The sequence below is a fragment of the Arvicanthis niloticus genome, chromosome 20, assembly GCF_011762505.2.
Source record: "Arvicanthis niloticus isolate mArvNil1 chromosome 20, mArvNil1.pat.X, whole genome shotgun sequence".
NCBI lineage: Eukaryota > Metazoa > Chordata > Mammalia > Rodentia > Muridae > Arvicanthis > Arvicanthis niloticus.
In genome coordinates, this window is record NC_047677.1 from 44,231,374 (window position 1) to 44,243,911 (window position 12,538).

General features: G+C 53.0%; 1 protein-coding gene across 1 annotated transcript in view; it reads right to left on the reverse strand.

Annotated features, from left to right (window-relative positions):
- The window catches only part of Glp1r (glucagon like peptide 1 receptor), a 38,857-nt gene extending 28,096 nt beyond the window's left edge, over positions 1-10,761 (reverse strand). Inside the window, exons 1-3 of the mRNA XM_034524475.2 lie at positions 10,632-10,761; positions 4,273-4,369; positions 3,171-3,278 (exon numbers count right to left, since the gene is read on the reverse strand). Coding sequence (XP_034380366.1) covers positions 3,171-3,278; positions 4,273-4,369; positions 10,632-10,709 — 283 coding nt within the window. The 5' untranslated portion in view covers positions 10,710-10,761. The remainder of the gene's footprint in view (positions 1-3,170; positions 3,279-4,272; positions 4,370-10,631) is intronic.
- Positions 10,762-12,538: the final 1,777 nt, after the last annotated feature.

The following is a 12,538-nucleotide window of genomic DNA, read 5'->3' on the forward strand; positions in this document are numbered from 1 at the left end:
GTCATTGGTTTGAATGTAGTTCTTTCTGAGGTCGCCCGCTCCTCTGCCTTGCTCTCAATCCCAGAAGGCTTTATTCCTGCATCGTGCAATTCTAGCCTGCCATTACTGGGTTTGGTCAACAGGCAAGACTGGTAGAAGACACAAGGATGATGGAGAAAGAACCTACCGGCAGCTCTCTGGACCCTACCCTGCCAGAATCTGGAGCTCCGGCCACGGCTTGGCCTCTCTGTGGGCATCGTGATGGTGGCCTCTTTATCATAACTCCAGCAACTTGAGGACCTCTGGCCCCAAGCTTACTCCTTTCTTCTCAGGCCTTGGGGAGGGGGGGCTGAGTTCCATTAAATTCCTTTCCTATTCCCCACTGGGCATGTTTTCTAGAGAACCCTCCAGAGACAAGGCCTCCCTGTCCTCCTTGTCCCTAGTTCATTCTGTGAGGCATGTCAACTAGCTGCTCCCTGAGGCAGGCTGTGAATGCTCCAGAGATGCCCCCCCCTTGTCCATCCCTCACAGCCCTGGGTTGGGACCAGGGAGCCCCTGTCTGTGAATCCGCTGGGTGTCTCTGGGGGGGTCTCCAACTCAAGAGAGGGGGGGCAAAGCTGGTGATCTGGGTGTCAAAAAATGGGTGGGAAGGAGTAAATTAGCCCCGGTGAGAAGGGAGGGGAGGGTGGCTGGCGGGGGGCCTATGCGGAGGCCGTTATCTTCATGGAGAAAGCAATAAAACCGTGTTCGCTCATAAACGGGCACCACCAGGACCTATTTCCTGCTCAAATAAAATTAAAGGTGATTGATGGAGTCGCAAGCACAGGCAGAGCTGGGGGCGCTTAGTGCTGAGTGATAGGCTCTGTCCCGCGCCTGGCTCCCTGGGGTCTAGAGGCTCAGCCAGGATGCCCAAGCACAGGTCCCAAATCTTAGAGGCCGGGACTGTGTATGCTACGTAGAAACATGCCAAGCATGTAGGACAAGTGGGGAAAAAAATGAATGAAGACTTGTCCCCACCCCACCCCAGGATTTCTAATCCTCTCCCATCCAGTCCACATTGCTTGGCTCTGCTCCAGCTCCTGAGTGAGCCTACGAACCAAAACACAGAGAGGTCTAGGAACCGTTCCTGACCACACAGCCTCTTGCGTCATCAACAAGAAGAGTCTTACTAATGTGTCCAGCCAATGGAGGTCACTCAGACCACTCACCTGTCTCCAGACTCAATGCCCAAGGTGCAGGCTCTATCCAGCTCCTCGGGAAGCCTGGCTCAGCAATTAAACAAGGAAATTCAGATCCTCCCTCCTGGTTCCCAACCTCCTGGACTGTTGCCCAGGTCTGCCAAGCCAAGCTGGTTGTGTGTCTTGGAAAACCACGGTGTATCTCGTCCTTTAGCTTTCTCGTGAAGAGGGGAAATGGGAGGAATCGTCTTAGAGAGCTGTGGGCAGGATCTAATGAGTGTCTTGCCTGTTCACAGGCAAGGGGCGCTAAGGCATTCTGAGTAAAGGGTTACTGATCCGCTGGGAGCCTGCCTCTTTTAGACTCTGGTTTGACCCAAGGAGTACAGGAGAGATGGGTGGAACCTCACTAGAAGACCCACCTGGGTCTCATAAGACCACACTTCATGCTGAAGTTCATGTCTGGCTCGCCAAGACACCTCCTCCAAGAAGACCCCTGGCTTTTTCCAAGCCTGACCTCATTCCTATGCTTGCTCAAAGCCTGGTTTCTGTTGAGTATAATGGCTAAGAAAAGTGCCCAGGGTTCTACCATCACCAGCTCATTTGCAGCAAGAGACTTAAATCTCTCGGGGCTCTGGTTTCCTCGAACGGAAAAGCCCTTCACTGGACACATATTCAGTAAGTATTAACCGTCATCACCTTATCAAGTATCTTCTCTCGGCTGGGCAGATGCCTGGGTTCATAAAATGCTTGCTGTGGATGCTGAGGACCTCAGGTTAGCCCCTCGGCATCCATGGAGGAAGTAGGGTACGATAGCATGTGCCTGCGATCTCAGTGCTGGGGACACTGAGATTGGTGGGTCCCTGGGGTTCACTAATAAGGCAGCCTAGTCAAAGATGGACGGTCCGTGAAGACAGCCCAAAATTGTCCCGATGGTCTCTACACGGCGGACCATACTTGTAGACCCACACCTGTAGCAAACATGTAAACATGTGCCTGCACACATATGAACACACACATGTGCACATGTGTACACACACACACAGTGTCTTTTCTCCCCTCGTGGACACTAGGACTTCTTGCAACAAGAATGTTTGACCCTGTTGTCCCCTGTGGAGCCTCAGCATGGACTAGAATGAAGCAATAGACGTGGAAGTTGCCCCTGCACTCATGGGCACCCTGGCCCTCTGGAGGGCCCTGGAGTGAGGGACTCTCCCACCCACCCAGTCCTACCTTTCCCTGTGTAGAGTCTCTTCTCAGACAGAAGTAGGCTGGACAAGGTCTGAGGGGCCAGTCCACCCTGCCCTTGTAAACTGCTCCCTGTAAACCTTTAAAAGTGTCAGGAAGTGTCAAGGCAGCACCTCTAGGTAATGCACACATGCACACACACACGTGGGCACAGACACACACACACACACACATACATATGCACACACACCAGACACATACACACATATGCACATACACCAGACACACACACATACACACCCGCACATACACCAGACACACACACATACCATGCACACACATACACATATACCAGATATACATATACACCCCACATGCACACATACCAGACACACACACAGCAGATACACACACACATATGCACATATATCAGACACACATGTGCACACACACCAGACTCACACAGGCATGTGCATACATGCACGTATCACACACACACACACACACACACACACACACGAAAATGACACCCCATAGGTACCTCCCTGCTCCCCCATGATCTGTTCCACCTCTTGGCTCCTTTGCTGACCACCAGGTCAGAAAGGTCTAATTGCTGTCTTAAGTCACACCCACCCCTGCCTGCACAAACATCAGACTCAGGACACCTCAGACAGTTCCGACTCCTGCCATTGCTGACTATCCAACCACCACCAAAAGCAGGTGATCTACCCTCCAGGAGGCCTGAGGTGTGGGAACTGGGTCCCAAAGGAAGGAAGGCCATGTCCTATCCTGCCCCAGCATTCTGGGATCAGGCAGGGGACCACTCACCACTGCTGGCCCAGGGCAGGTACCAGGGGCAGCTGACATTCACAAAGGAACCTGGGGGCCCATCCGGCCAGCAGGCATAGTCATCAAAGGTCCGGTTGCAGAAGAGGCCTATAAAAACAGAGCCATCTCTGAGTCCCAGGCTGTCATTTCTCCTTCCCAACCTCCCCTACCACCGGAAGCTGTACACCTCCAACCTCTGTTAAGTGCTCACTGGACGTTGGGAACTCGTCCACAGAGAAGGGACCAAGGAAGGATCCCGTTACTCATCAGGGGCAGGGCCTTAAGTGATTTCCTTAACGTTATGTCCTCCTCTGTGGAATGGTAGTATCCCCTGGTCCACGGAACTTCATTACAACATACGTTACATAGAAGAAGGAATATAGTAACGGTTCAACAGATGGCTCCTATGAGGCAATTTTTTTGAGCCATTCTTCACAGATGAGAGGGGAATGTTGGCTTGTGAGGCTGAGGAGACCTTCTTCAGGTCACTGTTACGATCAGAGACAGGATTTGAACCCAAGCCCAACTGGCCCCAATGCTGTGTTCTTTAAACCACTTTATATACGCCCACAAAGATTTGCTCCCGTTGGCTTGGTGGGTAGAATGTTTGTCTAGCATGCATAAGCCCCCGGTCCAGCCTTCAGCCCTGCATAAGGTAGGTGTGTTGGCACACAGGTACATAATACCAACCAATGCTTGGGAAGTAGAGGTAGGGGGATCAGAAGTTCAAAATCATTCATGGCCTCATAGTGAGTTGGAAACTAGCCTGGGCTACGTGAGATCATGTCTCAAAAATAAAAAATAAAGATCGATTATAAATGTGTCAGTCTAGACACGGCTAAGGAGGGGCTGGGGAAAACACAGAACGGAAAGTGGGGGGGTCTGCTCTGGGGGTAGAGACAGCAACGAAATAGCACCCACAAAGTTGCCTGTGAGAAACAGATGGGAAGGGGGCAGGAAGGACTTCGGAGAAGACGTAGTGTAGTCACCGGGATAGACACTGTTCCAGAGAGATAAATGACACCAGCTATGGACTTGGGATCTTCCAGAGCCTCTGTGGAGATGCTCAGGGTTACAGGCGTGAGGCCTCATCTGGACTCACCTGTGGCCAGGAGTGGAGCTTCCGTGAGGAAGCGTTGGCACTGGCGCCGGTATTCCCTCCATTTCTGCACTGTCTCCGAGAGGGACACCCTGGCACCCTACGAGGGAAAGCGGAAATAGAAGGCTTTACCCCTGTGGCTTGAGCAGCCCCTTCCGGTCTTACCTGATTCCCACCCTCTTGGTTTCTTAACCTCCAGTGGACCAAAGCCCACTGGGAACTTCTGAAAGGGGAGAGAGCCAGTGACTGGCACTTTGGGGATCCAGGCTTGCTGGGGTGTTTATCTTGCACAAGGCTGCCATGTAGTAAGGACCCCGAGAGTGTCTAACAGATGAATGCTTAAGGAGGTGGGGTGAAGGAGAGCGGAGAGGGAGAGTATGTGACTCATATAGTCCCAGCTGCCCTTTTTCTACCCTCAACAAGGAGAGACTTCCTGAGGGACAGCTGCATCACACCCTGGGGCTCCTCCCCTCCGGATGTCTGGCCATGCAGCCAGCCTGGAGATGTCTTGCCTCCAACCATTCTAGGAGAGTCAAGAGAAGACTCCATCAAAAGCACACGGCATCTTGAGAAGCAGAGCTAAGGCCAGCACAGAGTCAAGTGGCTAACCTGCAGCATCAGAGGGTACAGGATGTGTTCTCACCGAGGGTTTATAGAAAGAGCCAGAATTATCGCCCACTCCTCCTGCTAGACTCGATCAATCACTGCCCTCGGAAGGCTACAGACCGTCCCACCCCACGGTGTCTCTTCTGATGCAACACCGATCTGAGATGCAGCCTGATTTCTACGTCCCAGGAGGATACAGAATAGTAAGGACAGGGTGAAGACAGGAAAGTTCCAGAACTCTGAAGTTGTGCCTCCACTGGGAGGTGGCTTCCTACCCGTTGATGGGGGGATAGGAGCCTGAATAAGTTTAGCAATATTGGTTTTTGAGTATGTGGCTGTAATAGATCCACTCCACTGAGCACGACCCCTCTGCTTATTTCTGAGTGCTCCCTTTAGCTAGCCTTGAGCCGAGACGTTTTTTCATTTGCTTCACAAACATCCTTAAGGATTATAAATACGACCCACTTAGAAGTGATAGCTGTCCAAATGATCAGAGAGCCCCTTGTATCGAAGTTGGGATGTAGGCAGAATTAAACGTGCACATGAATGTGTGTATGTGTGTATGTGCGTGCGTGCACACAAGAGAGAGCACGTGTTGCCACAGCGTGCAGCGTGTACGTGGAGGTCATAGGGCAGCCTGTGGGAGCTGGCTGTCTCTTTCCAACCATAAGGGGTCCTGAGGATGGAATTCATATCCTCAGACTCTGCAGCAAGCACCCAGTGAGCCATCTCTTCAGCCTAGGAGTTCACCTTTTGAAGTCACAAGTTACACACAGGTGCTGAAATCAAACAGCTGATTTCCAGATGCCAGGGCCCCTGAGTCTTAGTCCCATCCCCCACCCCGCCCCCACCCACCCCACTTACATAGAACAGATCTGATTTCTGGGTGAGCCTGCCCCGGTTTGAGCAGAGTCCTACTTCATATGACATCGCCACAGAACAACACAGAGTGGCATGTGCTTGTTCCTGGTGACATGGAATGTTCCAGAAAAGCAGAGGGTTGGGGGGTTGGGGAGGTGGTTCATGCTGGTTCTGAATGTCACCAACATCTCTGGAGATGAGTGTGCTGGTGAGCCGTCCTGAAGGACATGTTCTTCCGAGAGCAAAGGTCGGCAGTATTTGCTCGGAGAATAAAGAAAAGGAAACCAGATGTGGCAACAGCAAAGGTGGATTGTGCGGGGGAAGCCACTGCTGAGGGGTGGCAGACTCTCGGACTAAGGCATGGTGGATGGGTACCACCTCCCTCCCTCCCTTCTCTATTGTATCTCTCCTTTCTTCTCAGTTCCTTCAAGGCAGTGGAGCAGGTAAGAGCAGGCAGGGAGAGACAGGAGGAGGAATCTCCACAACGTCTGTTCTTAGTAGGACAAATAGCAGAAAGCAAGGTCACTGCTGGGAACTGGGGCAGCAGGTGTCTAGCCAGGAAGTGAGGAGGCCCAAGAACCCAATGGAGAGGAGGGATGGGGGCTGGACACAGGACCTTGATGGGCAGCTTCTGTGAGAGCATCAAAGACACTTGGACTTTGACTGAGCAGAGTGAAGATAGAAACTTAACTCCAGCCTGAGGCTCTGTTGGGACAAGACCTTGTCTCCCTCTAAAGCCTCAGAGTGCTAAGTTTCCCTGGCAGTGCATCAAGGAGACAGGAGAAATCCCATCTCTATGGGTAGAGACTGTGCTGAGAGTCTTCAGGCTACATGGAGTCGGGACTGAGTGCTTTGCAGGACAGATGTCGTAAGAAAGCAGTGGGTGTGTGAGCTCAGGGAGTGGCCAGGCCAGGTCCCAGTGTTGACCTGAGGGGTCATCTAGGGACTGAGGGGGGAGGGGGGTATGGGAAGGGAAAATGGAGGCTGGCCTAGCAAGGAAGGTAGGTGGGCATTTCAATAAGGACCACGGTGTAGTCGTGTAGTCGTGAGCAGGCTGGGGAGGTGGCTCAGTCTGTAAGTGTGCCCTGCAAACCCTTGAAGGCCTAAATTCCACACCTGGAACCCAGATAAAAAGCTAGGCATGGTGGGACATGAAGTAAGATCTAGGAGTTCACAGCCAGCGGACAGACATTCGCCCTGTCTGCTCTGTCTACACCTTGCACCATGGCACAGGGCATTCTCTCCTAGCTCAGCATGAGTGTGAACGCAAGCCAGAGTTTTTCCTTTTCTGGAAATCCTTTGGGTGGGGTTGATGGGTAGGAGAAGAGAGAGCTCAGTCTCACCTGACTACCGGAGGAGGAAGGAAGGAGGTGGGACCCCTTGGCAGGAGCAGACAGGGTTCTGAAGATCATTTCTAGCCCCTCCCAGTTAGGCACAGCCCTGCAGATTCTCTGTCCTCCTGGGACACCAGACTTTTTCTCCTAGTCCCCTCTCAGAGCCTGGATCACGTTTCCCATCACTCAGCCCTAGATTTTTTGTGTCCACGTTTTGTTTTCTTAAGGTCATTCCTAAGATAGCTGACCCAGTCGGATGGGGCAAGTCAAGGTACAGGCAACTCAGTCAGACTCAGGTAACCTGTCACAGGTACACTGTCACTGCCTGTACCCCTCACTCTCTCAGGGACAGACACACTGTCACAGGTTGTACCCCTAACACCTTCAGGGATGTTCCTAGCACTGAGACTCTGACATGGAGTCTTCTGTTCCCATATCAGTACACACAGACAGCCAGGCACACAAGCACATACTGAATCTCAATCTCTCTCTCTTTCTCTCTCTATCTCTCTCTCTCTCTCTCTCTCTCTCTCTCTCCCTACCTCCCTCCTTTTCTCTCTTTCCTTTTCTCTCTCCTTCTCTCTCTCCTCTCTCTCTCTCTCTCTCTCTCTCTCTCTCTCTCTCTCTCTCTCTCACACACACACACACACACACAACCCACATAATCACACATATAAACACTGTCACAAACTCAGTACCTCTCCCCTGCATGGACATATACCAGAAGATCCCCACTCATCCACTAGGCTGTTATATAGAATCTTGTACCTTCCCAAAAGCACAGTATAAGAGTCAGGATCTCAAGGCACAGACACACACACACAAGCACAGGCCCACAAACTGTTGGACATATGATTACATGATAATACCTTGCTGCACACATGGTGACATCCATCCAGACTGTGACACCAAGGGTGTCAAACAAACAGGAAAAGAAACATATACCTTGGACACCTATCTCCAAATCTATCTCATATGATGCATCTCTGTGTAACACACACACACACACACACACACACACAGAGAGAGAGAGAGAGAGAGAGAGAGAGAGAGAGAGAGAGAGAGGAATTTGCTGAAGGACAGTTGCACCAGACACTGGAAGACAGGATGTGGTTTCTTGGCTGCTCCTGGACGGCCCTATGCTGGGTCTGTGTCTGGGAGGAAGCCCAGCTAGGGACAAAGTCTACCCAGACCAATCTGGAGCCTCAGCCTCCACTGCCCTTTGCTGGAGTACAGAGGCCAGGGGCTTTCAACAATCCTGCACCAGGCTGCATTCTGCAGCATGGGGATGCACCCGGTTCCAAAGGACATTTCTCCCAGAGGCCTCAAGCTGCCATTTCAGAAACGGGTCCCCTTGGTGTCCCTCCATCCCTCCATGTCAGACCCTATGATCCCTGTTTTACTGATAGGGAAACTGGGGTTTAGGGTGATCAAGGGTCCTGCTGAAGAGTTTGAGTTAGGCTCAGACCTGACCTCAGAACCCAGTTCCACCTGGTTGGAACGCTAAGTGTCAAATGCCTGCCTAGCTTCTCAGTAGCCCAGCTCCTTCGTGGAGGGTCTGTGGGTGGAAAGGGACAGAGAGAGAGGAGTGGTCCTTGCCAGAAAGCACGCTGGAGCAGCCTAGGTCACATTTGGCCCAAGTTAGTTCAGCCATCCCTTTATTCTTCAGGGAAGCACCTTCTGCCCTCATGAGACCTGTTCCCTCAGCCTTCATGCCTGCCCCTCAGGAGGAAGGCGGGAGCCAAGAGCTGGGGTCCCACTCTCTTTGTTTCCCGTTCCTAAGCTACTGGACCACATCACCTAGGGAATCCTGTTCATAAGCATTCACCCCACCATGAGTGACACAAAGATAGTCTCATAGACAGAAAGTAAAACACAAAATTTACTCTTGAGTCTTTCCAGTGTCCATGGGGTTGTGCTGTAATTCCTGCAATCTAACCTTAAAGCTGCCTGTCACACACACACACACACACACACACACACACACACACACACACACCCCTCTGCGGCTGCAGGAGATGTTAGTACCCCCATAACAAGGGCACCCCATCGAAAGCTCCAGCGTGTCTCTTCAGTGCCTGTGCGTTTCTGCTGTTATGAACCAGGGTTGGAGTCAGGTTTGAGATGCTTGACATCAGGGAAGGAGGTTTTGGGAGAGAAGACAGGAAGGCCTCAGGCTTCTATCCCCCTCACTCTCAGGCTAATCTGTAAACGTGGCCTGCAGCAGCCTGGGACCAGGAGGCTCACATCCCCACCTTCCTGGCTCACAAGAAGGAATTGAGCAGCAACTCTGCAGTCGTGGCTCTGGAAAGATCCCAATGTCACCAGGAAAGCCATGGCCGGCAGGGGAACAGTGAGGTGGTGCCAGAGACTGGGAAGGTATCTCTTGGGGCCAGTTGGCCCTGGAGAACAAGGAGAGAGAGAGGATTAATCTGGGAAAGGACTTGGGAGCTGAAACAGCGCTAGCACCTTCCTTGGGAGGCGCCTCTGTCCACATCTCCAGGGGTGAGGTCTGACCCTTCCTATTTCAGACCAAGCTCAAACCTACGCAGGCCCACTCCCCAAAGGTTTCAGTCCTTTAGGTCTGGCTATGGACACAGGAGATGGTACGTAAAGTAGTCCCTTCTATAGGAACACTGCCCAGGCTTGGACCTCTTCCTCTACCAAGGGTATCCTGGCACATTTGAACAACTACCTTCCGCATAAGGAGCTGACGTGACCATCATGACCAGGGTAGGAGCCTGGGGCAGGAGTCACAGGCAAGACAGGGAGAGTCAAAGAGCCCACAGAGTCCAGCTGCAACCTAGTCTTTGGAGACACCAAGGAGGTAGGATGTTCCTGTGTGTCCCGGTATGCTTTCTGGTGGCTTATTAATCTCAGGGGGTCGAGGATGGGTATTAATTAGCTGAGTGTGTGAGAGGACCTGTCTGACCCAGAAGGAACAGAGAACCTGCTGCATGTTTGCTGCAGAGAGACTGGGGTGGGGGGTGGCAAGCCAGTGCCACCTGGGAGGTCACCAGGAAGGACAACAAGCTGCAGGGTCCCTGGGGCTATGAGTCAAAGACTATGACGAGTGTCCAATGATTGGGGGAAGAAGCTGGGTTTCTACAACCAGGCCCCTTCAGTCCTCTAGAGCTTCCTGGGCACCCAATACACAAGGGAGCACACAGGACTGGAGTGCAGGGAACGGCACCGCAGGGGTCCTGGGTATGGAGGGAAGGCAGAGGGCCTGTGGGTTTGGGAAGGAGTTGGGAAAGTGATAGAGGACAGAGATGAGTCGCAGAAGTCAGTGCAGGGCAACCCCGGGGCAGCTGGTGTCCTGGCAGAGCAGCTGGAGCCGAGAAGTAGGGCCGCCCTTCAGGATGAGGGTAGTCATCGGGTGTCCATTCCCCACCCGGACTCCTCAACTCCTCAGTCTCTTTCTCCCCTGAGCCTTGTACTTCCCCTGTCTAGGGTCCTGGAGTTTCCACTCAAGTCCAGGAGCCCCCTCCGCAATCTCCTGCGCCCGCAGAACACCGCAGCGTCCCCCTCCCATTTGTCACCGGGGTCCCCGGGGCTCACCTGGGGGCGAGGGCCGGCCCTGCCCACCGCCCCGAGCAGCAGGAGCGCCAGGCGCAGCAGGCTGGGGGTGCGGGCCATGGCGGGGCGCTCAGGACTGGGTCATAGCTGCCACCTGCGGAACCGCGCGCCGCGACTGATCCCTGCCGGGCTGCGGGGGGAGGAGCTGGCGTGGGGCCGCCCCGCCCGCCCGCGGGAGGGATCGGGCGGGGTCCCTGTCCTCTTCCGCCTGGGTTTCAGGAGGCCGGGGAGCCAGGCTGGCCGCCAGCGTCCGGGACCTGGAGATGCTCGGAGCTGCGCTCCCTGCAGGCGCCACTCAGGTTCAGGAGCCGCAGGAGCGGAGCCTCCAGCTCTGAGCGCCCGTGGTGTGTGCGCTTGGCCAGCTCGCTGCGACCATTGGGGCCCGCCTCCCGCCCCCGCACCCCGATCTCCTCCAGACTCCCCCTCAACTAAGGAAAGCCACATCCCCACCGAGTCAGTGCCTCCAAAAGCAAACTGAGGCCAGAAACGGTGTAGGATTGGTACAAGGTCACAGTGTTGGTCAGACTTCTGGAAAGTATCCCACAAGCTGCTAGTCACTAGGGAAGAAAGATCCGCCTAGATGGGGGCCACCTACTTCTCCAGTGTAGGTGTGATCATGTGTGCCCTGACTAGCCTTCCCTATATGCACTTCAGTCTGTCTTCCTACACTACACCTTCCCCCTTGCCTGCAGTACGCACGTCGTGGGGAGAGATCCTACCTCTTCCGCGAGTTAGTAAGTGGGACAGGCAAGCAGAGGGGTACCACTAACCTCTTGAGGAAGGCAAGAGGACGACCCTCCTCACGAACTAGTTTAAGGAAAGTTGGGTGTGGCTCTACTCAGCCCTGGATCTGCCTGGGGCTAGTATGGACCTAGAAGGGAAGGGATATTGGGCGTATAGCTGCATCTCTTGGAGATTACAAAACTTCTCAAAGTCCTGCGGGAAGTGGGACTGTACACCCAGGGCTCAATCCCATGGAGGGAGACGGCCAAAAGAGGTGCGGGGTGGGCTCCACTCAGAGAGAGATGCTCCCTTCTGGCAAGCTCTGCCTTTTACTCCTGAGTCCCTTGTTCTTGCCCCACCCAAAGGTCAAACAGGTTCCCTCTGTGTGCTACATAGGGCTTGGGCTGTTTAGCTGTCAGTAACAGAAAAATTGCATCCAAAAAAGGGGGGGGGGGGCTCTTAGGTAAAGCAAAGCTGAAGAGGTTCAGCTCAGGTTGGAGTGAGCAGTCGCGTTCTCTGATCATCAAGGTCTCCAGATCTTTTAGCTTCTCTGGTACCAGCATCTACCTAAACGACCCGAAGTGGCTTGCTTTAGAACCAATCAGGACATCAAAAGTCCAGCCACAGGGAAGGACCGGCTGATTACCCACAGGGACTTGCCCTGAAGATAGCAGTCATCAGTTCTCCACCTATTTATCGACATCTAGTCACCTCTAGTTCCAAGAGAGGCCAGAGAAGGTACTTTTTATTTTGGGCTGCCATGGGCACAGTTCAGTAATTTTTTATTCTTTTGTTATTCTTCTTTATATTGCTAATAACACCACACCACAGACAGAGCACTTTGTTTTGTTGTGTTAGACAAGCTCTCTCTTTGTAGCCCTGGCTATTCTAGGACTCACTCTGTAGACCAGGCTGGCCTTGAGCTCACAGAGATCCACCTGTCTCTGCCTCCGGAGTGGAATTAAAGGCATGTGCCACCACATTTTGAAGAATTTTTTTACTTGGGCTCCTGACTCTGATGTAAAGGTGAAGAACTTTGCTTGATAGCATCCTTCATCACAGAATTCTGGAGTGGTGAAGGATATCCTACATGGACCATCAGGGTGTTTTCAATATACCTAACCACAGTGGCTTTGAATATAAGGGCTAGTCTTTGTTGTCAACCT